We start from the raw sequence: 25,536 nt of genomic DNA on the forward strand, positions 1-25,536 counted from the left end.
TCCTATTTCCTAAATGAGACATTTGTGTGCAAATGTGTTGTTTATCAAGTTGTCACCGGTAAATCCAGTAATTAAAAAGGAAAGTTGGGCTTTTAAATTACAAAACGAGGCACAGGTGACGTTTACTTTGGCGTTTTTCGGAATATGGGTTGAAAATGTCTTGAAGATGACGTACTCCTCCAACTCTCCCCTCCTCTCCCCTTCCTCTTCCTCTTCCTCTTCCTCTCCTATCCTCTACTCTCCCTCTTTTTCGTCCTCTTCCTCTTCCTCTCCTCTCCAGGATTTAGTGCTTCCCTGTCATGACATGATATACCGTATGTCACACACTCATTTCTGGCACCTTGACTAGGAGTGATGCTGAATACGTAAATATGGTTGACAAAGACAGAGAGAAAGAAGATAGGGAGAGAGCTGCAGACAAAAACACAACAATAAAACATGTCAAAGGCAAAGTGCAGCTCAGTGAGTTGAAAAAATAATAATAAATAATATCTTGTACACATAAATTGAGCTTCACGCCCAGATGTGAAAGAATTTCAGATTTCTTTGAATTCTTTTTTCTGCTCTGAAGCATTACCACCACTAAAGAGATTCTGACTTCACCCGTGTCCGTTGGGCCGTTTGTCTGTCAGTTAGATTACACGCAGGAACTTACTGAGCTGATTTCAAAGAAACTTGGTGGAGAGATGGGACATGAGCCAATAAAAAAACATGGCAGGGATCCAGACATGCTGGCAATTCCAGAAAGAAAAAAAAAAGATCACTCTCTTTAGCATCCTCAGATAGGAGCTGATAGAGAATAATTCATGGGTCTTGATGTTTAGAAGACTGGCATCTCTGAACGGGTTGAATTTGGTGCAATCATGAAGAAGCAGTTGACAGAATGTCCGATGAAATCCTTCAGTGACACATCTCAGCCGCCTCACACCTTATTTGAGATGATGTCTTGAGGGTGAAGGTTCAGGGCCTGGTTCGCCCACTGCTGCTCTGCTAATAGCAAAGGATGAACCCCAAAGACTCATTAAGCTGAGCAGGCACAGAGGGCTTTATATTTATTATCTAGTTTTGAATTGCCACAAGTTCACTTTAGGTTCATTTTACATTTGCATTCCTAGCTGTTACTATGTGGTATTTTTTATTTTTCTGAATCAGGTCATGTATTCTGTCTTTCTGTGCTGTAATCTTTTTTTTCATGATACACACCAGTGAAAGATACATTTCCATTAATGCCGGGATTATTGGACAAAAAATTGTGAGTCTTGAATCTCTACAGAGTGTCGTTCCTTATTTATGAATCACAACCATATTTAAGATGACTCCTTGTTTTACTTTGACATTTTACACAGCGATAGAACTAAGTAAACAGAATAATGTAATAATAATAAACTATAAAAAACGCTTTGGACAAAAGGACTCTAACAAATCAACGTTTAATAAGATCACTGACAGTACATACAGTGTTGCACAATACCAGACACAGATGAGTGTGGGCTGAGGCTGAGGACTACTCCCGTAAATGAAATAAAATGAATCACAGTTAAGAAAAACATAAATATAATAATCATGGTATATATAAAATCATATAAAACAGGTATGAGAAGGTTTTCTAAACAAAGATTGCACATTATGCTACAACGATACTCCCATGTGGTCCTAAAAAAAACAACAACTGATCAAATGTTCTTATGTGAAGACATTCATAAATAAGGAATCAGTAAATAAATCAGAGTTAGTCTTACAGCTGATATTCAAAGCGGAATCAACAGCTGCTTTTACAGATGAGTTCTCTCCTGTTCGGCCTACGGTGGTTAAAGTATAAACACGTCCTCTAATACAGTAATCCAAGGACTCGTGACACATGCGGTCCTACGAAGCAAACGTCCTAGAACTGTATTGCCACACAAAAGATTGGCAGAAGCACTTGGCATGGTTTGGGTGTTGGGAGTCGATCTCAGGAGTTGACTCTGAATAATGAACAGGAGTCGGGAGACATCAGTGAAAACATGTCACATGTCAGATGTTTCTTCTGCTTTCATTTGTCAGTTTCGGAGGTTTGTGGGTGTTGATTTATTTATGTGGTTACAAGGGAAGTGACACAAATCAATGCAATGAACAGGACTGACTAAGACACAAATCTTCATTATTGATTGTGACCATACACTGAATATAAAGATGGAAGACGCAACACACACTTTGACCTCTACGTTCTAATCGGGTCATCCTTGAGGCCGAGTGAATGTTTGCGTTGAACGTAATGAAATTCCCTACGGGTGTCCTTGATATATCAAATTCATGCTCATGAGGTCACTTGATCAATTGACCTTTGAAAATTGAATCAGTTCATTTTTGAGTCTAAGTGAACGTTTATAATATATTGAAGAAATCCCCTCAGGACAATTTTGAAATATCTTGCTCACGAGGCATAGAATGTCCTTTGTGAGTCACAGCGACCTTGACTTGAAACGTGTTTTGAACAAACATCAGTGTGATAGGAGTTATCTAAAATAACATAATCTTTAAGGAAAATGTATTTGATGACTATGCACTTTGACTGTTTAGTTTGATCCATGTCTCATCCACTACAATGGACAGGGCAGGATTTATGACCTATACAGCAGCAATCCACAAGGGGGCGAGTGAGACACCTTGGCTTCACTTTTAGGAAGCTGTCATGTCGTCCATCTTTACATACAGTTTATGATTGGGACGCTGTGGTATTGTCTTCTTTATAATATATGAGTATCTTTAAACTATTAATTATTCCTTTTTTTATAAATATAGAGATATTTGATTATATGAAGACTTATAAAATAAACACATTAGTCGAAATGACACCATAGCAGGAATGAGTTGACATTAGGAATACTGTGTGTTTGCAGTTAGAGGCGGCTCCCTCACACCAAACACAGACAAACTCACAGTATCTACTCCGCCTGTGACTTTAAACAAAACTACATCACTTAAACCCTCCACGTGTGTCTTCTCAGGTCCGTGTGAACCTACGTCACCTCGGGGCCCATTTTGCTGTAAGACATAATCAAAATGGGACATAATGACTCACGCTGTGTCTCAGGAGAGAACAGTGAGCACCACGCTTCCCTTGGTCTTCTTGAGGATGTCCACAGCTTCAGCGTGAGTCACCCCCTCCAGGCAGTGTCCGTTCACGGCGATGATCTGATCTCCGCGAGTCAGCCGGCCGTCGGCGATGGCCGCCCCCTGCGGAGAACAAAGATAAATCCATCACTGTGTCTGGATTCAAGATCACAAGCTGCTGAAAACTATGTGTCAACACATATGAGAAGTGTGGACACCCGAGAACATGATAATGCTATAATGAAATACTATATATCCATCCATCCATCTATCCATCCGTCCGTCCATTATCGATACTGCTCATCCTTTAAGGGTTGTGGGAGCTGGAGCTGACCACAGCTGATTCTGAGCAAGAGGCGGGGTACTATATAGATTTATAACGCAATTGAGATCGTTAACTTTATATATTTATTATAATATATTACTTCATAACATTAAAATATAGAATTACTGCAGTACAATTAAAATGTTAAACACTACATTCTCTTTGATTGAGTTTTAATATTAGTATAATATTAATTGTACGTCAACTGATACAAATCTTTTTTATTACTTAAATTGTTTATTCATTTTTTTGTTGTTGTTTTTGATAGACAATACTAATAAAACAACAGTACAGTAAAGCAACAATCACAGCCAGACACTATGGAGTCTATACACTCCATCTGTACTGTCTAGCAGACATAACAATACTTTATTCTGCACCCTTTGTTGGTAATAGTGGCGTACCCTCATCTCCTATGTGAACAGAGACACTTTGATGCTATCACTGATATCCTGAACCGGGAGAGCTCTCCCCGGAGGACGTCCTCTCACCTTGTTGAAGACTGTTTTGATGTAGATGGGCAGGTCTCCGTGAGGACTGCCGAACCCTCCCACGATGCTGAAGCCCAGGCCCGAGGAGCCTCTCTCCAGGGTGACGGTCTGATACATGCGGGTGCTGTGGGATGCGGAGACAATAGGCAGCTGGGTTGCTCTGCAGTGTGTGAATGAGCGTTCGAAAGTGTCTGATCTCAGCCGAGCAGGTAATAGGTGAGAAGAGGAAGGTGAAGTTCTGCGGGAATCATTTCTGACACCTTTTCCAAACTCGAGAGTGAGCCTTTTTGGTGTAGAAATCTCACAAGGTAGAAATTTCACAACATTACAACATCCCTTGTCTCGATGCTCCTGGCTGCACTGTCTCCCTGTTGTCAAGGGGACGGGGGTCATGTCCTCATTCGGTGTATAAACCAGGAAGATGGTAACAGAAAAACAGGAGGGAGGACAGGGGAGGACAGGAGGACAGGAGGACAGGAAGAGCATCTCACCAGAGGTTGTTGTGGGAGCAGGGCAGGCTGCTCGGTTGGCCTGACGACCGCGCACGGACATCACTGTCGTCCTTTGTGCTGCACACACCTGAACCTTCTGACACCTACACACACACACACACACACAGACACACACACACACACACACGGAAAATGTGGAGAATGATAAACATAATTTTAAAGCACAACTGATCTTAAATAGCAATGCAGTAGTTGGGCATTAAAGGGAGTTGTTATTGCTGGATTACCATCTTCATGCCTGTGCTAATGTTCATGCATTGGAAACACTACAGATAATAATAAAAACCCATGATTTGTTTTTGCTCAATGCACTGATTCCTTCTTCCTTACATATTTCCCCTTTTCTCACATCATGAGAGTCTCGTGCAACACAAAACTCATCACCACGGAGGCAAACTGTGGGACATTTGTCAGACACACTATTGATACTGTAAGTGACGGCTGCAGGAGCCATAGATCTGATTTGTACTTTTACAGTTTATATTCCTCCACAGCAGTAGGGGGAGTGTGTAAGTGAGTGAAAATGTAAGTTCAGCTGATGTGTAGAGAGCAGCAGTAGAGTTTTTTTTTTTCTTGGACTGATTTATTTTTCCTGTCGCTATGGCTATCTTATTCAAAGTGATGGATTTCTCTGAATTTCGTATTCACTTCCCACTTCGCAGCTCAAGTATTGAACTCGGTCACTACACAGGGCTGAAAGTATTCGTCATTTCATTTCAGGTTTCTTAAATCTTATAAAGATCATATTGATCAATATGAAGCAGGTGCTGACAGAACGCATCTTAGTCCATCAGAGGCTTTCTACGGAGATAAACAGGTGCGTGTCCGTGGCCTCACCTGCAGGCTGACGGTTCCAGTGGCGTTCTTCAGCAGAGCTCCGGCCTGGACGTGGGTCATCCCCTCCGTGGACACGTCATTGACACTGAGGAGCTTGTCTCCTGTCTGATGGACACATCAAAACACAATCTGTTATATTCATGAGGAAACTGTACTTAGTTAGATTAATCCCAGAAGTGCATTCATGCTGAACTGTAACCACTAGATGCCGACAACAAGCCTTACCCCAACTTAAAGTACTTTTCTTAAATTTAGAATGTTTTTAGAGGTAAGATAAAAAATGTACCTCGGCTAGGTGCCCCGTCAATTACAATTATGTACTAAATTGATTGTGTTATTTCTATATCTAGTTTTCCTTTATATCTACATGGATCATCCAGGTTCAGGTGATTGATTACAATCCAGGTATGTGATCTATAAGTTTTAACTTAAACTAATTCAATAAATATAGTTCAGAGCCCTCTCTTATGGAGCTTTATAATTATGGAGCTCCATAATCTCTTTAATCATCTCATGACGGTGGCTTCACCTCCAGCAGCTACAACACGAACATGCTGCTTACACAGACACTCCTGTATTAATCATCTAATGATGTTGTGTACAAGGTCATAGTATTCAGAAGGACCAGTACTTTGACTTTAATTATGTAGGTTTAAATAAGTAGAATTTTTCATGCAGGACATTCACTTGTACTGGGTTATTTTTTACAATGCTTTACTGGTACTTTAATTGAGGTATCTGAGTACTTCCTTCACCACAGCAAATGTTTTTCCCCAGAGATGTGGTAACGAATACATCAACTCTCAGGGACACGCACACACACACACACACACACACACACACACACACACACACACACACACACAAACACACACACACAAACAGACAGGTGCACAAACACGGGCACTCACCTGTAATAGCTGTGTTTTGGCAGCCAGTCCATTGGTATCCATGGTAGCAATAAAAAGAGGTACGTTGCCATGGGGACTGCCCACTCCTCCTGCTACACTGATGCCCAGCGAGTCACATGGATCCTGCGGTGGTGCCACACACACATTACACAAACTGTTAGACAACACGTCACATCCACACCTAGTGTCATACGAGCCAGGGGTCTAGCCAGGCAAGGATGATATATAAATATGTATGTGTGTGTGTTAATACATATAAACAGATTATCAAACTAGAATCATAATTGAAGGTATAGAGAACAAAAGCGCAAAGAGGTCACAATAAATAATTTTTTTCAAAAAGTGAACATTACATATATTTAAGAATTTCTCTGAGGCAATATGGGGCACAAATAAACAATAATTGACAATTATATACAGATTGGATGCTCTACCTTTTGTATTATTACTTTTCTGACGTCAGGGAAGTCTTGAAATGCTGTGGAAGGAGCGAGAGAGAGAGACAGAGAGAGAGAGAGAGAGAGAGAGGGCTTATGTTTGCATAAAGATGGTAACAGCATAACCTCCAAACAAAATCAATTGTTGAGCATTTAAAAGCCTTTATTTTAATCTATTTTGCTTCCAGACTTGACTGCCACTCACCACAGCTCCCTGCTTTGTTATTCGACTCCCTCTGGTGGCCGACGGAAGCATCACCTCCACTCGAGGGCCTCAGGGTGGAGCAGTCGGAGTCTTCACTCTGGATAAAACACAACTTAAAGTATTCCTAGGTTCACAAAGTACCAACGTTAAAACACAGCATACGAGTAACAGTTAAACTATAGACTACGATATCCAGGAAAATCTGGGCTCAGTCGATACAATGCAAATGAGACATAAATCTATATAGGGCAAATAAACTTCTACTGTCTGTCTTCCTGTCTCTGTTTAGACAAAGACCTCCAGGAGAAGCAGTGTACCTGGCTCCGCTGTGAGTACTGCACCCCCGCTTTAAAACGAGCCACCTCCAGATGAACCCCTCCACTGTGACTCTGAGAGAGAAGCAACACATCGCACATGAGACCAGGAATCCATAAAACGACCCAGTGCTGCCAAGCGTTTCATTTGTTTCTACACTCGTTGTAAACGTGCGGGTGAGAAACCCGTCCGACCTGCAGCAGCCTCTGTGCGTGTTCCTGTGAGGCCGCGCGCACGTCCTCCTCGTTGATCGACAGGATCTGGTCACCTAGCAGCAAACTGCCATCTGAATCGGCTACGCCTCCTCTGATGATATCTGATACAAAGATGCCCGTGTCATTACTGTAGGGAGAAAACAGAGGTCACGAAACTGCGTCTGCTCCACGCTCATAAAGTGAATGATGTGACCTGTAAACCTGCTGCCTCGAGTAGCGTCACACTTGTTTGTGCAAACGCATTAAGCTGCACCTCAACTCTTCAGAGATAATGTGTCCTCCCTGCACTGTGACGCTTATATCACACCTATCTAACCGTTATGGTGATTATTGGATGCTTTAAGGGTGTGTGATTTCATTAGGTGTCTCCCGCCTAATTCTTACAATCATTATCCATGTTTCTATAAAGTCCTTGACCTTTAACAGAGTAAAGTCCCTTAGGTTCAAGACTTCGAAACAGAAGAAGTTTATCGTAACAGAATTGTTTCTACCAAAGATATTTATAATCTTTCAAGCATAGCACAACTTCAGGTGGTTAAAATGTATATATATATATATATATATTTATTTTTTTTACATTTGATTGGTAAATTTAAGAAAGAGCAAAAACAACCAAAAAACCTTTTTAGAATTACAATTTAAAAAATCTACTTGACAAATGTTTATGTAAAATGGAGCCAAGTGTTGTTAAATCCAAACGAGATATAACTTGTATATAAATAACTATGACATAAAACTAATTCATCATTAATACACAGAATAATAATAACTAATAATTGTTAATTATTATAATTACCAATAATTGACGCCAAACAACTAGGAATACTGCCCTGCAGTTGTACGCCTTCTCCAGCATGTACACTTTCAGGCAACATAGATATTTTTCTAGATTCATATGAGCTCACCATGACCTCTGACCTTTGACCATTGAAATCTAATCAGCTATAGTCCAGGCAACAAATGGCACAAATTCCCTAAAGGCAGATTTGTGAGATCATGTTCAAGAGGCTAGAATCATGTGTGGTAAGGTCATGAAAATCCAATCAGTCCATCCTTGAGTCCAACTGGATGTTTGTGCCATTTCCTTAAAGGTGTTCTTAAGAAATGGACGGATAGAAGGACCAACTGAAAATGTACTGACTCGTCACAGAGGCATAAAAATCAGTTTTACATGAGGAGAGTAATTGTAGTAAAGTTATTCTCACACTTCCAAGCTACATATAAAGGTTGGATTTGGAAAATCCACTCTGAAGATAACTGCTGAGTTTGATTCAGATACTTAATTAATAAGTGTACATGATAATATCATATTGTGATGCGCTTGATTAGCCTTTACCAAACCAACTGACAGAGGACTAGCTCTTTGTCACTCAGGCATTTACCTGAACCCTTGCTTTTCAAATCCACTTGTGTTTGTTCAAACTATATTCATATTTCATTATTCTGGCAACAGCAGCATTATGCAAAGTAATTAACCAACTTACTTCAACTTCCATAATAAAAAGTGGAAAGTGATTAAATCTGTGGTCAGGAATAGGATTGGACTGGTGCTGCATTGTTTCATGATTCAGCAAGTACATGCCCCCGTTTCATTTCTCACCTGTTTCTCTTCCTCACAAGGTGTTTGAGCTGAACAAGCCTCGTGTTTACACTCATGTCTAATAAACAATACAATGACGCTTGTGGATTTCATCATGACTCTCCTCCACTGGTTTGACTTGACTTAAGCTCTCAAACACCAGAGCAGATCCTGGCTTAATCCAGGCTCTGAATCTGAAACAAATTGTTTCATTCTTTGGTTTGTAAAGTGATAATTTGGCTTAATTGCAACACCCTGGATTTTTACTGCAACGTCCCATGTCATCTAACATACAGTTCAATTTGTGTGTCTGCCCCAATCCTGAAGCAGCAATGGGCCGCCGCAATAAAACAAATGTAGCTGAAATGCTGCCCACCTAATTCATTTGATTTTTTTATGTTTTTTCCAGACTCCCCCAGACTTTTGCTCCTGAGGCTTTCAGGGGGGTCTCGCGTGTCAATCAAGGGGACCCCCAAGACCCCCATGTGTCTGGCCCCCAGACTTTACCTTTTCCCCACTGTGGTGAACCCGAGCCCCTCTCCAGGACGAGGCCTGAGCTCCATGCTGAAGACGTCCCACAGGTCCTCCTCCCTGTACGCCTCCTGGTGCCTGAAGAAGCGCAGGCAGACACGTTGGGTGGTGAGCCGCAGCACGCCAATCGCTTCGTCGTGAGTAGCCTGCCGCAGGTCTATGCCGTTTACCTGGGAGGACGTGAGGGGGGGTAAAGAAATGTAGATCAATGCCTGCTGTCCATAAACTCAAAGAAATAAAACAGCATTTTCTAATAACGGTAAAAATAAGAAATACATGGCATTAATTCAGTTAAGCTGTGGTTTTGGATTTGCATCACTATAATTATATAAAACTAAAATATATTCTTTATTCATGTGGCCACAAAAACAATGTTCTGTTGCTGAGGCGGAAAAAAAGAGGTTTTTATCTCATTAAGTATAGTAATGATTATAATAATAATAACTTTATTTGTATAGCACGTATCTCAAAGATAATAGAATCATAGCTTGTGATATTTGTTTGCACTCATACTACCTCTAATATCTGGTCTCCAGCCTGCAGCCGTCCATCTCTCTGAGCTGCTCCTCCATCATTCACTTCATGGATTACTACTGCCCCCTGGTGGAAAAATAAGAAAAGCACTCTCATTATAAGAGACACCTCCACAAAAAATCGTGCTCTATCAGAATCCGCCCTGTTGTGCTTAATATTTCACAATACACTTTCCATTCACAGATTAAAGGTGATAAATAATACTGGAAATTGTGTTTGTAATAAATGAACGATTTATAAAAAATTTTACAGAGTTTTAACAGAACCAACAAAAATCCATGTAGTTTTATATTGATTTTGCAGATGTCAATAAGCGGTTCGTACCAGCAGAGTGTCACATCCTCCCACAATGCTGAGGCCCAGGCCCACGCTCCCTTTGCAGATCTCTATCGTGCTTTCCCTGCCCGCTACAACCGGGCCGCTCAATGGGTCAGAGGTCGTGGGCGCAGATCCCAGCCCATCAGACTGACCTCCAGTAGAGGTGTGTGCGGTATTGAGGGACGGAGAGGAGGAGGAGGAAACGGGAAGGGTTTGGAACGGAACGGGAGAGGTGGAGCAGGGCTGGGAGAGGGGTGAGGGGTGAGGTAGAGTGGCGGAGGAGGGGGAGAGACTGCTGGGACGTCTGACGGAGAGCTTGACAGTGACCCGATGTTTGAGAATCAAACTGGACACCTGGACAAGGAGACGACAGGCAAGTCATAAATCATTAAATCAGGATGACCTTGAAGTGCATATCGCATTTGTGTGTATGTGTGTGTGTGTGTGTGTGTGTGTGTGTTTGTGTGTGTTTGTACCTTCTCCACTGACAGTCCGGCGACATGTTCCTCACCCACTGCTATGATTGTGTCTCCAGTCATTATCCTGCCATCCTGCATACACACAGAAATATGAATAAACTAGAACGGTAGAAGAGCCCATATCTCCACCAATTCTCCTCAAAGTCAACCAAACTGCACCAAATTACACCCACTCTTAGATATCAGTTCCCTCCAACATCAATTAATAATTCTTTGAAAAAAAAACTTTAAGAAAATGAATAAAAAGTAGTAGTAGACATGACAATTATATAAAGCAAGAGAGGAGTGGATGATAGTGAAGACTGTGGAGATATTGTTTTTGCAGACTGTAAAGAAACTGAATTCCTATACAAGCCACATGAAATTGTTGCTGACGAAGATGGAGATAATTGCGATAAGGCTACTGATGGTGCCACACCTTACTGGCTGTGCCGTACTGGACCAGAGACCTGACCACCAGTCCATCCTTAGAACCATCTTCTGCCAGGCAGAGGCCAAGACCTGCATGATCCTGGAGGAAGAGGAGATTCAAACTTTAACTTTGACTTCTTACCAGAGCTAACAGCAGTTTCACAAGATGTTTTTGTTTTATTTTCTTTACCACAATCAGATTCTGTTGAAGGTCAATCATGAGTTTTAACTGTGATGCACGGCTGCACGGATGTGACAGTACCTGAGGTAGGATGACATGCTGGATGTCGCTGGACAACGCTCCATGCTCTGCAGAGTCTATCTTGGAGTCGACCGTGTCCTCACACTCTGATCTGGATTCCTGGTCCTTTTGATTCTGAGCTTTATTCCTTGGAAAACAATACAATAAACTACTGTTATCCCCTAGCTGGTCAACACCTATTTAGCAAAAGTTCAGGAAGAAAAAGCAATATAGAAGATCACCTGATGAGAATGATCTTGACTTTAGATGGAGCGCTGTTGATGAGGGTGGAGGCATTCTGGTGACTGCGACCGTACAGGATCTGACCATTGATCTGGAAGAAAAATAACATTTTCTGTCCTTACCTCATCCGTCTCCACATGAATCTGTCTTTCTGCCATCTTCGTCTCCCTCCCCCTCTCTGTCTCGCCAGTCAGCTTCCCCTCTGCCTCGCTTTTTCCTCCTCATCTCTATTTCACAGCTTGTCATTGCAAGAATCCAACCCAGCACCAACCGTCTTTCAAATGCTAATTTGCCAGATAGATCTTCTGTACTCACCCATGCCTTCCACCCACAAACCACTGCTCTCCCTCTGCTGCTCTGAGTTTTTTGACTCTGGTACTTTGTCTCTCACTGTAGGACTCCAACCTCTTCCTGGCCCCTCTCTCACCCGTTCCCATTCATTCTCCTCTTTACCTCCAGTAGCTCGTCTCCAACCCGTATCCCTCCATCTAAACCGGCGGGACCTTGAGGGTCTATATCTGCCACAAAGACGCTCATGCGGGCCCTGGAGCCGTCCTTGTTCCCCGTGAGACTGATTCCCAGGCCGTGAGCCGCGGGGTCCTTCTCCAGCTCGATCATGTGGAGCTTCCCTGACAGGCTGCCGTAGCGCTGCAGCATCTTTTCTGAGAGAGTCAGAGTTAGAAGGAAAAAAAAACCAGGAGGCCATTAGAAAGAGGATATGGTACAAGGAAAAAAAAAAATGGTGAGACGTTACATGTAATGACTGACAGTGAGGAGAGGAAGCATTATACCCTAGAGGCGCTTGTGTGTGTGTGTGTGTGTGTGTGTGTGTGTGTGTGTGTGTGTGTGTGAGTGTGTGTGTGTGTGTGTGTGAGTGTGTGTGTACTGGTTCACTTATGTGGGCATAGGGCACCTTCCATTGCAGCAGTGAGTAAATCTAAGAATTGATTCAATTTGAGCAACAGTTCTTTCAGGGGAAAAAATAAGCCAACAATCTTAAATTCTAATCTGAAAACTGGTCTCTCCCCCATGAACATACCGCTCTCAAAGCTGTTATCCTCTCAACTAACAACAATTGCACGTTTAAGTTTGGACTTGGCCAACTGGCTTCACATGTGAGTAATTTTTAGATAGTGTTGGCTCATATGACTCCCAGTGACTTTCTGACAATGGTCTTTTTCTTGCTCTCTATAGTTGTGGCCTGCACTGTGTGACTGTGGCTACTACACAACCGCCACACATGTCCCGTTCCCGACGGCTTTGGAGGATGCCTGTTTTGTTTTGTGGGACGTCCCTATAATGCGGACTTACTCCTGCCCCTGTCGCCCTCGTCTTCAGCTGCTGCTGCTGCGATAGGTGCTGCGACAGTCCCGGTGCTCCTTCGATTCTTTCTCTCGATGGCTGGCGAAGGTACCTTGGGAGAAGTTTTTGCATTATTGAACAGGCAGTGTTGGAGATGCCTCAGGGGTCCTTCGGGCATGAGTTGGACTATCCCTGAGGCCTGCTCAGTGTGCTTGATGTAGCAGTGAGAAAAACTGACGAACAGAATGAATTAATGAACACAGTTTTAATGTCAGCTAAAAATAACATGAAAGATGACCAGAATCATGCATTATTTTGTAACCGACTTGGAAGTGCATGGGAAAATAACTTCAAAAGAATGTACTGTCTATTTAGAGAGTTATGCATCTCCATCAAAGAGAAAAACAAAGGGCTTTAACAAACAAGGTAGCTGCAAGGGACTTTGAACTATAAGGGTTTTATCCACAAATATGCACGTTAATTACATTTTTTGGAAGTGGGCTTAGTGCAAATGCTAATCCGAGGCTTGTTTTAAGATGCCCTGGACCCATGCTAATGCACACACATACACAAACAACAATGTACTAACCTTAAAGGGGGTGGGAATGAAGGGGTTTGAAGGGGAGAGACTAAGGAACAAACCACGGCAAGATTCTGCTTCCTACAATCGTGAGGGGAAACACAAATATAGTTCTACATGCATCACTAACAAAAACAGAACTCTACCGCTCCAAAAAACCCTTTAAAGCTGCTTCAATCTTTTTGGAATACCATGTGGGCGTCAATGACTCATCACTCTATGTATAGGATATACATAACATTCCCTAAACATTAGAGCCGTAAACAGTCAAACAACTGTGTGGGAACAGAAACAGAGAAAAAAGGACTTCACAGCTTCTCATCTGTTCATACGAAATCTGAAGAAACAGCCACCGCTTTTGAGACACAAAAAGTAGCTACTGCTTTTTGATTCAGTGTCGCTGCAAACAGTTTATATTTATGATCATTTTTTACATTCGAAAATGGGAAGTACTAGAAATATATCAACAAGAAACATGCCTCTGTCAACCAGCGCAGTTTCAGTCTAGGTACATGTTCTTTCCCAGATGTGAGGACAGTGTGACCTTTGACCTCTTAAACATAATCCGTTCATATTTGAATCCATGTGATGTCTGTTTACAATTTTTACAAAATTCCCTGAAGGTACACATGAGATAGACTGTTCATGTTTTCATATTTTTTTAGGTCACCGTGACCTTGACCTTTGACCGCCAAAATCGAATCAGATAACCTGTGGTGTCTAGTTGATCATTTGTGCTAAATTCGAAAGGGGTTTTCTAAGGAATTCCTGAGATATTGTGTTCACAAGGCACAAGAAGTTTTGTGAGATCAAATTAATCGTGAACCTTTTAACCTTCAAATTTTAATCAGGTCATCCTCAAGTAACAGTGACTGTTTGTGACAGATGTCATGATATTCACTATTTGTGTTCCGGATACATCGGTCACAGTAACCTTGACCTTTGACCTTCGAACACTAAAATCTAATCACCTCATTTTTGAGTCCAAGCAAACGTTTGTAGTAAATTTGGAGGAATTCCTTCAGGCTGTTGTTGAGATATTGCGTTCACAACAACAGGAAATTCTTTAGTGAATTTGAAGGAATCTCCTCTCGCGACCAGCTGTTTGGTGAGATAAAAAAGTATTACTATGTCAAAGCTGGAGTAAGTGTTACCTTGTTGCTGTGTGAATTGGGTTGGGGTGTTGGAGTTGGTCTTTCATGGTTAGTGAGTATCGGAGACTGTGGGTGAGGAAGAAAACACAGAGTAGTCAGATTTACATGACTGTGAATCATAGACACTTGAAATGCTGCGCCCAATATGATAAGATATACAGGATACCACGTAAGTTTTCAGTTAAAGATAAATTTGTTCAGCAATTGCAATGCTACAAACTTCTGATGAAGTGGTCCAACCGAATAAAACTGCACCTACTCTCTGCATATATTGAGTCATGGGATTCAGTGTGAACCAGTCTGGAGCCTGAAGAGACTGATATTCCGCAGAATGGAAAGTATTCGTAAAGTATCTGCTTATCCCTAGCAAAAGTAAATTTTACATCGGTAGAAATATACAAGTTCTTTCCTTGTATTGCTGTATTTGAAGATGTAGTACCTGAGATCTGTGTTGTCCCGACTGGACCAGGAAGACCACGGTGTCTCCGGCCCTGCGGATGGCCTCCACTGCCTGCTCATGGCTGGCGTCTCTTAGGTCCACACCACACACCTTAGCAAAGTAAAACCACATAACAGATATTGGACATAGACATGCGGCAAAACTGAGGTACGCAGTATGGAATATGATCTGCACTTAAATCTACGGAAACAAATTGAAAAGGGTTTGATCAAATAAAATCATTTAAGACTGATCTACAGTTTGTTAACTGAAACAAAAACAAAATTGCAATATCATTTTATTCCTGTAAGTGTGTGTGTGTGTGATACCAAATTCTATATATATGTTTTTTTTTTTAAGATATTGTTATTAGTCTTATTGTAATTTGTTCCTTTTTTAAATTCCCTTAATGTGTACATCTTGAGCCCCCCTCAAATTCATGTTTCTATGTTTCAATGCCTAATCCTTACCCGAACCTGAATCTAGTTCTAACTCTAAAACCAAGTCCAACCCTGCAACAGCCTATTAAAAGTAAGTCGGAACATTTTGGCTGATCCTCACTTTCCCAAATGTCCTCACTCTGTAGGTTGTGGGCCCACAAAAAGATGTCTGTACAAATACTTACACACACACACACATACACACACACACACACACACACACACACACACACACACACACACACACACACACACACATACTTCCAGTATCCTGTCTCCAGTCCGGAGGGTGCCATTATCTGCTGCCGGGCTGTCGGGGCTGATGTGCTTGATGAAGACTCCCCTCATCATCTCTCCACTGCTCAGTCTGCAGCCCATGCCTCTGCCTCCCATTATGCTGATACCCAGGGATTGGCCTGGTGCTCGCGTCAGCTGAACACTGAAACACAATGCAGGATACAAGGAACATCCGCACACATTATAGAACTGTAAATCCGTCGTATATATGAATGATGAATAAATTCCAGTCTTCTTGATGCCTGATGAAGACCTACTCGGTTTTGTACTACTTCTGCAAAATGTACAAAAAAGGAGAATTAATCCTATAGGTGTTTCCCTTTTTTTCTCCTCAGTCTCCGTCTATCCACTGCTCAGGACTCTGGATAGAGTTTCAGAGATTAAGTCAAAAAAACAAGAGAATAATTCCGATGAGAGACACACAAAAGCTGGTCTTTGCATTCAGTGCAGCTTATGTGATTTATCCAGGCAGGATACAGTCATAAATGCATTAAGTACAGGGTGGAAAAGAGTCGCTCTCCCTGGGCCTAAGAAGCAGGAATAGGGTTGTGTGTGTGCGCTGTGCTGTTCGACCCCTGCTGCGAACATAACCTGAACACACTAGGATTTTGCTAAGCCTTCTCCGGCACTGAGGTAGAGGACACCACGGGCAGAGTGTTAAAAAGAGGATGGAAACGGAGAATCTGAATAAAAATCTAATCACAAAGGAAAGACTTTGCTGCTGACATCACTGATTCACTAACCTCCTAGGGTGATCCCACGACACCAAGGTGGTACAAGGAGGGACCTCCGCATCGCCCTCCTCGTTACCGTCCACCTTTATCTCCACCTCCAGCGTCGGTACTTTCCCATCTGCACTAATCTTGTCCTTTCCTTCTCCTCTAGTCTCGTGAGGTAGAGACTTGGGAGGATGCCGACTGATGCGGAATAAATATGCAAGTAGAAATAACGCGGAATTAATTGATGTTGAATGGATAAACCAGATGAATCATTATAAATTCTAATTTAGATTTTTGTCCTGAATTCATTTATTTTACCTGACCGCGTTTCAAAATCCAAAAATTATATAGTTTGATGATGTCATGACAAAGCACTGCATTCTGGTTTTATTCACGTTGTGCAAAAAGTCAACCATGAGTGAGCAAAAACAACTAACTGGCTAACTATATAATTTGCTAACAGTGTTTCCTTATTTGTAGGTCATAGTTATAGAGTTGGTCCCTCAGATTTAAGTGCAGATAATATTCTATGGCTAAAGACACAAATAGAGGGAAATGTTGGCAACATTTTTTTACATTTTAGTTAATTACATAAAGTGTCTAAGCAGCTTTTCACTGCCTTACCTCATTGTAAAATAAATGTCTTTGTGATGTGACTATCGAATTGTCAAGAAAACTAAACCTGAAACTTCAGCTTTGAAAATTGTATATATAGATTTTGTATTGTTTAATTGTCTAATGATCTACAAATCGGTCCAGTGAAAGTGAAAAATGATCATTATTCATTGCAGCCTTCAGTCTGAGAGTAAAATAACGTTCGACTTGATCACGCTTTTTTTTTAGTCAATGCCTGATTCACTGTGACACAGTGACACATTGCCAATAGCAAGTTCCAGTGGTGGGCCTTGAAAAGATACACTGCTGCAGGAGCATACAGCCCTGAAAACACACATTCTCTGCCAGGGAGGTCATACAAAGGTAGTTTCACAAACACACACACACACACACACACTATCTCTGTAAATATACACTGCATGTGTGTGTGCCTGAGTGTGTCTGTAAGAAAGAGGTAGAGAAGGAGAGAATTTTTCATGAATATATTTAACGTTCCAGGGCTGTAATAAGCCCATGGAGGTGAGTGATAGTGGCGCTATCTGCGTAGCAGGAGCCTATAGCCAGGTAAGTTACAGGAGAGGACAGAACAAATGGTTCCACCAGCGCTGGAAATGAGCAGCCGGGAGAAGAGGATAGGACGAGGCGTGGAGGAGAGAGGGAAAATGAGGTAAAGAGAAAATGACCGCAGCAAGATGACTGAGAGAGAGACGAGAGAGTGATGAGAGACAGATGCAGACACAAAGAAACAAGTGGGAAGTCTGGCAGAGAGATGTGGAGAGAGACAGCGAGAGATAGAGAGGGAGAGAGAGAGAGAAAATGTATTGAAAGATAAGGGCGAGGGAGAAGCTGCGGAGAGAAATTGCAGGGAGAGAGGGAGGAGAGAGGCAGGGACACGAAGACGGAGCAAAAGCAGGGATAGACAGAAGCGAAACAATTCATTTTCGCTGACAGTCAGCACTGAGATCCATAAGCGAGCGGCTAAATATAACTCAAAGATTCAACATTCAGAGAAGCTTTAGCCTTAGTGAGGAGTGGAGAGGAGAGAAAAATTCAGACTCCCACCGAGCTGGTTGCACGATGAAACACGTTGTTTTCCCGTAGACGCGGTTAATTAAAGTGTCAGATAATAACCTGGATCGTTAGTGTGTCTTAACCTGCAGGAATGTGTATTTGTGAGGCCGCGATAAAACCCACTGCTGCAATAAAAATCAGAAGGTTAGCACATTAAAGAGCTGAGAATGTAAAGCTGTTTCATAGTCTGAAGTCTCTGCAGCAAACATATCAACATGTCATAAAGCTGGAGCGGTGGAGTCCAATAAACCCCGGGACAGGTTTATCTTGCACTCCAGGGCCTGAGTAGCGATTAGCTGACCATAAATAATGGCCTGAAAGCTCTGGATCTTACATTACCTTGAGTCTGGGGCCGGGCTGATGCTGGGAACTACGGCTGGAGCTCTAAACAAGGCAGGGACTCTGACTGCGGCTGGATCTGGAGCAGCAGTTTTGAATTTGACCGAGGCGGAGGGTGTAAGGGTGGATGAAGCAGGAGCTGGAGCTGGAGCTTTGACTGGACTGAGGGGTCTGGCCGGGGCCGATGCAGGTTCAGGAGAGGGTGTCGGTGGGGTGGGCGAGGGAGAGGCACTGTCGGCCTCGATGGACGCCAGAGGGGGCAAACACAGACGGATACGGTGTTTGTCCACCTGATGGGCTGGGACATACGTTACACTGAGGGTAGGGGGGGATGGGAAAAGAAATGTGGAGGGTGGGGGGGGAAACATTTAAAACATTAAAATGACATGTGTTTTATCGTTTCTGTATTTTCACAGTTACATATTCACATCACTTCTAACACCAAACAATGATAAGTGGATGACAGGGAACAAGACACAAATGACATGGCACATGGAGGATGGTTTCTATATATGATAAGTAGATAGATGCACAATAAGGAATAATAGAAATCAATGCATGCAAATGTATATCCAGGCCGCATATGGTTAGGCAACATAAAGAAAGTGACTTCTGAGGTTCACCATGAGGTTCAGCAAAATCACATCAATCTTCTCATCCACCTTTACTCTTAGTAAGAAAGCAGGAAAGCAGATATGCCAGGATTCTGAACCGACTGATGCTTCAAGTACGACAGAGGATTAAGTCCATGTTGAAGATTTTATTTTTACAGATTTCAAGTCATTTTATTGATGCGATTAAAGTCGTAACTGAGAGAAAGTTGTAATATAATCAACGCAATGCCATAATATTAAAAGAGTAAAATTGTGATTTAACAAGAATAAAGTCATAATATTAGATTAAAAAGTCGTAATTTAATGAGTATAGGTTATAATAATAGAGGAGTCAAGTTGTAATTTAACCAGAACCGATATTACGATAATAAAGTCTTACTACAATAAGAAAAGTCAGAATATTTTGAAAAAAATTTAACAATTAGGAAACAAGCCGTGCTAAGGAGAAGAACCCATCCTAGCCATAGTTCCACCTTCCAGTGGTTGTTGAGGAACTACGAAACCAAGCAGACGTATCTAGCAATATTTTTACAGTCGACCAATATCAAACCTTTTTTAACAATTTCCTCAAACTCTGTGTTGTTCTTTCTTCACAACCCCATTATAAAGTCCACATCCATAATAATGATCCAGCACTAAATAGGAGAGGGGGGAGCCGGACACCTGAAGTGATGTGTAATAACTGTAAAAGTCTTTATTAAACAGTAAATAACTATTAAGTTGTTATTCGTTCAGACCTGAAAAACAATCAGTAAACAACATTTACTAAACGCTGTCTGGCGTGTCACATGAGTTGTTTTAAGTGCTCTAAAATTATGGATGTCATCAGCGCCGCTTTTACTGCCATTGAAAAAAGATGGGGAAAAAAAGAGTGAGAGAAAAAGGGTATTAAATGTGTGCATTTTTAATTCAAGGCATATTTCGAGAAGTTTCTGAAACTTAAGCCCTGATTCGAATCACTGTATAAAAGTTGTCAGTTAACATAAGTGTCAAGGACATCGTCAAAGCCCGCCCCTCGTCCCACTTCTATTCTCGTGTGACGTGACGTATAGACGCAGCGTTTGAACCTGCTAATTTATCTGCTCCACTCGCGGCGGCAGATTGAATATGGAGATCTCCTGTGCTGAGCTGTTTTAACTGAGCCGCCTGGACGGCCTGTCTCCTCTCACCAGAGGCAGTTTGATAGTGACAGGCCCTCACCCGTCTACGTCTGCTTCATTCTGAGGCTGCCAACGCAACTCGTCTGCCTCCACTGTCTGTTGGTTGGTCTGCAGTGCTGTCAGGAGGACGCAGTGAGAACGGATGAGAGTTTTGTTGGTGCATGTGTGTGCGATAGAGAACGTGTGTGTTCACCTGGGTGTGCATCTACGAGAGGCTCTTCAAACCGCTCTTTTATTCAGAGCCGCGCTGTTCAAGGTGAGATGAGGGATGAATTATTCAAAGATATTTCCCATCGCAGGAAAAAGGTGTTTTTGGAGGTTAGACCATTGAAAGACTGCGTGTGTGTGTGTGTGTGTGTGTGCGTGTGTGTTCGCGTGTATGTGCGCGTGTGTGTGAGAGAGAGAGCGGTGGAGGGAGAGAAAGAGATGCTGAAGGAGAGTGAGTGGGTGTTTTGTGAGGCAGCAGGGTGGTGGAGGTGGGGCACAACAGCTGCATTGTCTATGTGGAACCATAACCGCTGATGTTAGAACGAGTAATATTTCCCCAATTTCCCCTCAGGCAATATTTAAAATTTCATCAGCTAATCTAATTTAACATGAGTGCCGCTCCTCCGTCAACGATGACTGCGGCGTGGAAAACAAGGTGCTAATGGAGATCCGAGTCGAGTCAAGATCATTTCTAGGTGACGATGGAGTGACAGTGAAAGTCATGCTTGTGACTGCGGACAACACTTATATTATACTCACTGGAGTCACAGACAGTTACATTTATGATGTATGACATATACTCACTCATTTGAGTCACTGTCATGATGTGCGCAGATAGATCTAGAAAATACCAGTGGTATTCGGTTACTTTGGTCTTTCAGTGGTTGACTGTTGATTGTTATTCCCCTAGAATTCTAAATTTTTTCTTACAACTCTGGCTTTTTTTTTTTTTAAACCATGTGTTTAAACTGTGACAAAATGGATGTAAGATGATAACTGGCTAGATAACACAGTGTCTCTTACACACACACATACACACACACACACACAAAAACACGCACTCACATAAACACACCTATCTTTGATGCTTGGCCCACTGAGCCCATTGTTAAGTCCCAGGGTTTATACAACAGCCAGGATACTAACTGAATAGGCTATGTGTTCGATTTTAGCAACACAATATCAAATATCATTATCCTTTACACAATTGTGAGACATATTGACAGCAGTTTAAAGGCCCAACACTGTGTAACAACAAGTTGAATCACACGCCGCTGGGCACAGCTGGAAGTGTGGAGGATTAGGGAACCTATTACTGCAATATTAGGAGTGGATGTGTAGAAGGTTGAGAATAGGAAGTCTCACGGCCAATCTCTTCTTCTAATTGCCTTGAAAGCAGTTAACTTCCTGCAATTATTTATTGATTTTTTTTCTGCATCAACACATTCTTCTCCAAAGAGGAAACTTGAAAAGCCAAAAATATGGGACGGAAAATATGAAATATAGGGAAACATTAAAAAAAGAACAGGTTTTTAATTTGTAGGTTCTAGGTGTGTAATGATCGTTTTGTATTGGAACACCGTTTTGTTAGTTCTGCTCCTACAGAGGCAGTCTATTAAACAAATATGGCTAAATGTACTTACGCCTTAACTTAAACATGGCTACCCTTCACATCAGCAACATTTAGCTATACACATTAATTACTTATAAATTATACAAATATTATTTACATTATGATAAATATTGTTTTCACTTATCGTGTTTGATTAGACTGTGTGGATGTGCACATAGTGTGGTTGATTGCATATCTCTAATCCTCCTCCCATGCATCTCACATAAAGCCAACATGGCTCCAGCTCATAGCTTTGACCTATGCAGAGGTCACACTAGCAAGAATAATTGGTGAAAATGCTAATGTGGGTGCGCAGGGTTCTTTAAGCCTTTTTCACAGAGGACATTCTGACATGTCCCACTAGATACAGTAAATCACAAATAGTAACATCACCGCAACAAAAACTTACCACAGTTTTTACGTTTTTTTGCTAAGAACAAAAGAAACTCTCCTCTGTCTCGTCAGAATTACTAAAACATGTCCTGCTGTGACTGCACTTGATGATGTCGTGTTGTGCGTCAGCGATACAGTAATTTCTCCGGAGCAATTTAAAAATGTGAAGGTTCAAAAAGCACTCGAGCCATTTTAAAGAGGATGAGGCACACTGTGATGCACATCCACTCACATGGTGATCCAGAGCGAGTTCAGTGATGTAGAGTTAGAAAAGATGTCATAGAATTTGTGTGATCTGCATACACCATCATGTAACAATAAGAACCATGCTCAGTTTGTAATGCAGTTGGACAGTGACCGGCCCCCTCACCTCATTTCTGGCCCTATGACAGAGTGTCTGCGGAGCGTCGCCCTGGCCTGGGCGTTTGTCAGGTTGGAGGTAGGTTCTCCGTTGAGAGCCAAGATGGCGTCCCCCACACCCAGCCTGCCATCCTGGCTAACAGAGCCCCCCTGGACCACACTGCGCACCAGCATGCCTGAGCCGTCGTTGATAGCACTCACCGACATCCCTGCCAACACGCACACATGTACACACACACACACACACACAAACACACACACACACACACACACACACACACACACACACACACACACACAGGTGAGTGCAAGGTTGGCTAACGCTGCTTTGAATACATGCCAGACAGACAGAGAGTGGCTGAAACAAACATCTGACAGCGGCATAATCAGCATAATCAAGACAGACACTAGGCAGATTAGCACACAAAAATGGCTACACATGCTTGACATTTACACAGCAACATCCTTCACAGTCGCACTCGCACAAGGCGCACGTACACACTCACACCCACAGGGGGCACAGGGCACAGGTGATGAGAGGGGAAACACATGCCAGTCCTACAAACACCTAACTTTGGCATTATCAGATTGGATGCTGGGCGGATTACACAAACACTTCATTAATGCAAACAGGCAGAAGCAGGTAAATCAGGCGTCACAGACACACACACGCGCACACCTCCTGCACACACACACATACACACACTGCAGAGGAGAAAGGCTAGAACAAATTAGGCCGTCTGGTCTATGGGGCCTGTGTTCTACACGGCTATCTAACGACTAGGCACATCCACAACACTATGGTTGTACATAATTTGAAGTTGATCAAAGAAATGACTTTGGGCTTATTCTTTTTTGATCAAATAAATAGTTTATTGCTTTTAGTGTTACATTCAAATTACAATACAATCATAGTGCCTGGAATACAGTCAACTGGAGACACAGCTACTGAGCCTGGACAAAACAAACAGAAGACACACATTTCCATGACATGACAGGATGTTTAAAGAAATGATGTTGGAAGAGTCTCAAAGAAAGTGTTGAAACACAGCATCAAAATACAGCTATCACAAATTCATTGATGATTTATGGAAAGTCACCACATGAGAGGAGCATCTATTTTTTCTAACCACAACCAAATGTCTTTAGGGTACCGTGACTTTGTAGTAAGTGCATTAGGTTCACGCCATACAGAAATAAGCAAAGATGTATAAATACTCTGCTTATATTCTTGGGTTTAGACGATCAAGGCAAGAAAACCAACCCTTTTCCTTTCACACCCTAAAAGCTGTTCAGTCATTGTCGTGTTAACAGCTTTTTACTGTACATACACGTCTCATCTCCAACATTGGGCATTGAGTCATAAATACGTACTGGATAGAATTTAACATTGTACCTCATCATGCGAAGAATTTCAAGCAGTACCAATAAATGATGTACCACAGACCCCCATTTCCATGCCTTACAGGTACGTACAGACGTTAACTCTGCCCATGGTGAAGCTTTCAATATGTTTAACTTTGCAAAAACCTAAATTACACAGAAATCTGTAAAACCCTGCTCCACATTTTGATTTCCAGAGAAGAACTATGCTACTTTAATATCTCAGCAATAAAACCTGCAATATTTTAAACACATGAAAACCAAAGAATGCAGTGACACACAGACTGGTGGTTATGACCTTGAATTACTCTACCTATGACAATTTACATAATTTCAAACTTTCTCACACACAAACACACATTTGCGCACACACACACATGCAGTGTCTTACGAGAGCATATTTCCAGAATATAAACAAGTTTATTTCCTTATGTTTTGCATAGTGCCCTTAGATGAAAGTGCAGGAGCGTCGTACACCCTGTTCTTGGCCCACCGTCATGTTCGAACAGCCAAACATTCGACTTGGAGCACTTAAGACAATTTCATCTCAACACTGTGGTAGAAAAATAACTATATTCAAATAAGTTCAAAATATTAAAGTAATCAATACTCATTGGTTTCAATATTACTTCTTATTTCTCATAATGTTGGCCTTCCATGCACCCCCTTACTAGTCTCTCAGACACAAATACACACATATAGCACACACTCACACACACAGAAACACACACACACACACAGTATCCATATCCCCTCTCAGGTACGTGGAGCACACCACTTCACCACTCCTCTTCAGTGCAGCCGTCATCACCGCCTATAAGTGTCATTATCGCCATGCCGGCGACGTACACACACCAAGACATGATCACCACGAGAAAGACGGAGAACATACCAAGGCTACGGTTGCCCCGGACAACAGTGATAGACTTCTCAAAGCTGGTGGGGGGAAGAGGAGGAGGGGCTTGCTGCCTGTCCTGGTCCATGACGCCGAAGCGATGACGTGACTGGTTTTCCTGTGAGAGAGAGAGAGAGACAAACAAAGGGCAGGAAGGTGAGATAACAAATACATCATACATGAGTAGGGTTGCAAAGGGGCGGAGCATGTTCAGCAAAGTTCCGGAAACTTTCCATGGGAAGTTAAGTTCGGGAAATTTGAAAAGATTTTAAAGATGTATGGATTGCAGCACACGCTGCACGTTGAATTTCAATCCTCCACTGTGCATTTCTCCATCACATGCACAGATAATTGCCAGCATCCTGCACACTACAGCAGGGCTATTGAGGCCAGCTGGAGTGTTCAGAACTAGTCAGGTAAGTTTCGATGATATTACTTGGGAAAATATATTAGCATGCTGAGGAGGATTGTTCATCTGTTCATCTAGCATATTTCTAT

The 25,536-nt window shown here is 42.1% G+C and overlaps 1 protein-coding gene across 1 annotated transcript in view; it reads right to left on the reverse strand.

Moving 5' to 3' along the window:
• Positions 1-1,414: 1,414 nt before the first annotated feature.
• Positions 1,415-25,536, reverse strand: part of si:dkey-92j12.5 (multiple PDZ domain protein) — a 39,193-nt gene continuing 15,071 nt past the window's right edge. Inside the window, exons 19-43 of the mRNA XM_062388955.1 lie at positions 25,036-25,156; positions 22,771-22,969; positions 18,634-18,948; positions 16,633-16,806; positions 15,854-16,031; positions 15,153-15,263; positions 14,714-14,779; positions 12,989-13,091; positions 12,131-12,339; positions 11,677-11,768; positions 11,456-11,582; positions 11,201-11,293; positions 10,780-10,854; positions 10,310-10,657; positions 9,968-10,051; positions 9,428-9,621; positions 7,321-7,468; positions 7,129-7,200; positions 6,812-6,908; positions 6,604-6,647; positions 6,170-6,292; positions 5,259-5,363; positions 4,401-4,504; positions 3,910-4,033; positions 1,415-3,216 (exon numbers count right to left, since the gene is read on the reverse strand). Of these exons, the coding sequence (XP_062244939.1) occupies positions 3,070-3,216; positions 3,910-4,033; positions 4,401-4,504; positions 5,259-5,363; positions 6,170-6,292; positions 6,604-6,647; positions 6,812-6,908; positions 7,129-7,200; positions 7,321-7,468; positions 9,428-9,621; positions 9,968-10,051; positions 10,310-10,657; positions 10,780-10,854; positions 11,201-11,293; positions 11,456-11,582; positions 11,677-11,768; positions 12,131-12,339; positions 12,989-13,091; positions 14,714-14,779; positions 15,153-15,263; positions 15,854-16,031; positions 16,633-16,806; positions 18,634-18,948; positions 22,771-22,969; positions 25,036-25,156 (3,453 nt within the window). The 3' untranslated portion in view covers positions 1,415-3,069. The remainder of the gene's footprint in view (positions 3,217-3,909; positions 4,034-4,400; positions 4,505-5,258; positions 5,364-6,169; positions 6,293-6,603; positions 6,648-6,811; positions 6,909-7,128; positions 7,201-7,320; positions 7,469-9,427; positions 9,622-9,967; positions 10,052-10,309; positions 10,658-10,779; positions 10,855-11,200; positions 11,294-11,455; positions 11,583-11,676; positions 11,769-12,130; positions 12,340-12,988; positions 13,092-14,713; positions 14,780-15,152; positions 15,264-15,853; positions 16,032-16,632; positions 16,807-18,633; positions 18,949-22,770; positions 22,970-25,035; positions 25,157-25,536) is intronic.

This window comes from Platichthys flesus, chromosome 5 (genome assembly GCF_949316205.1).
Source record: "Platichthys flesus chromosome 5, fPlaFle2.1, whole genome shotgun sequence".
NCBI classification, from domain to species: domain Eukaryota; kingdom Metazoa; phylum Chordata; class Actinopteri; order Pleuronectiformes; family Pleuronectidae; genus Platichthys; species Platichthys flesus.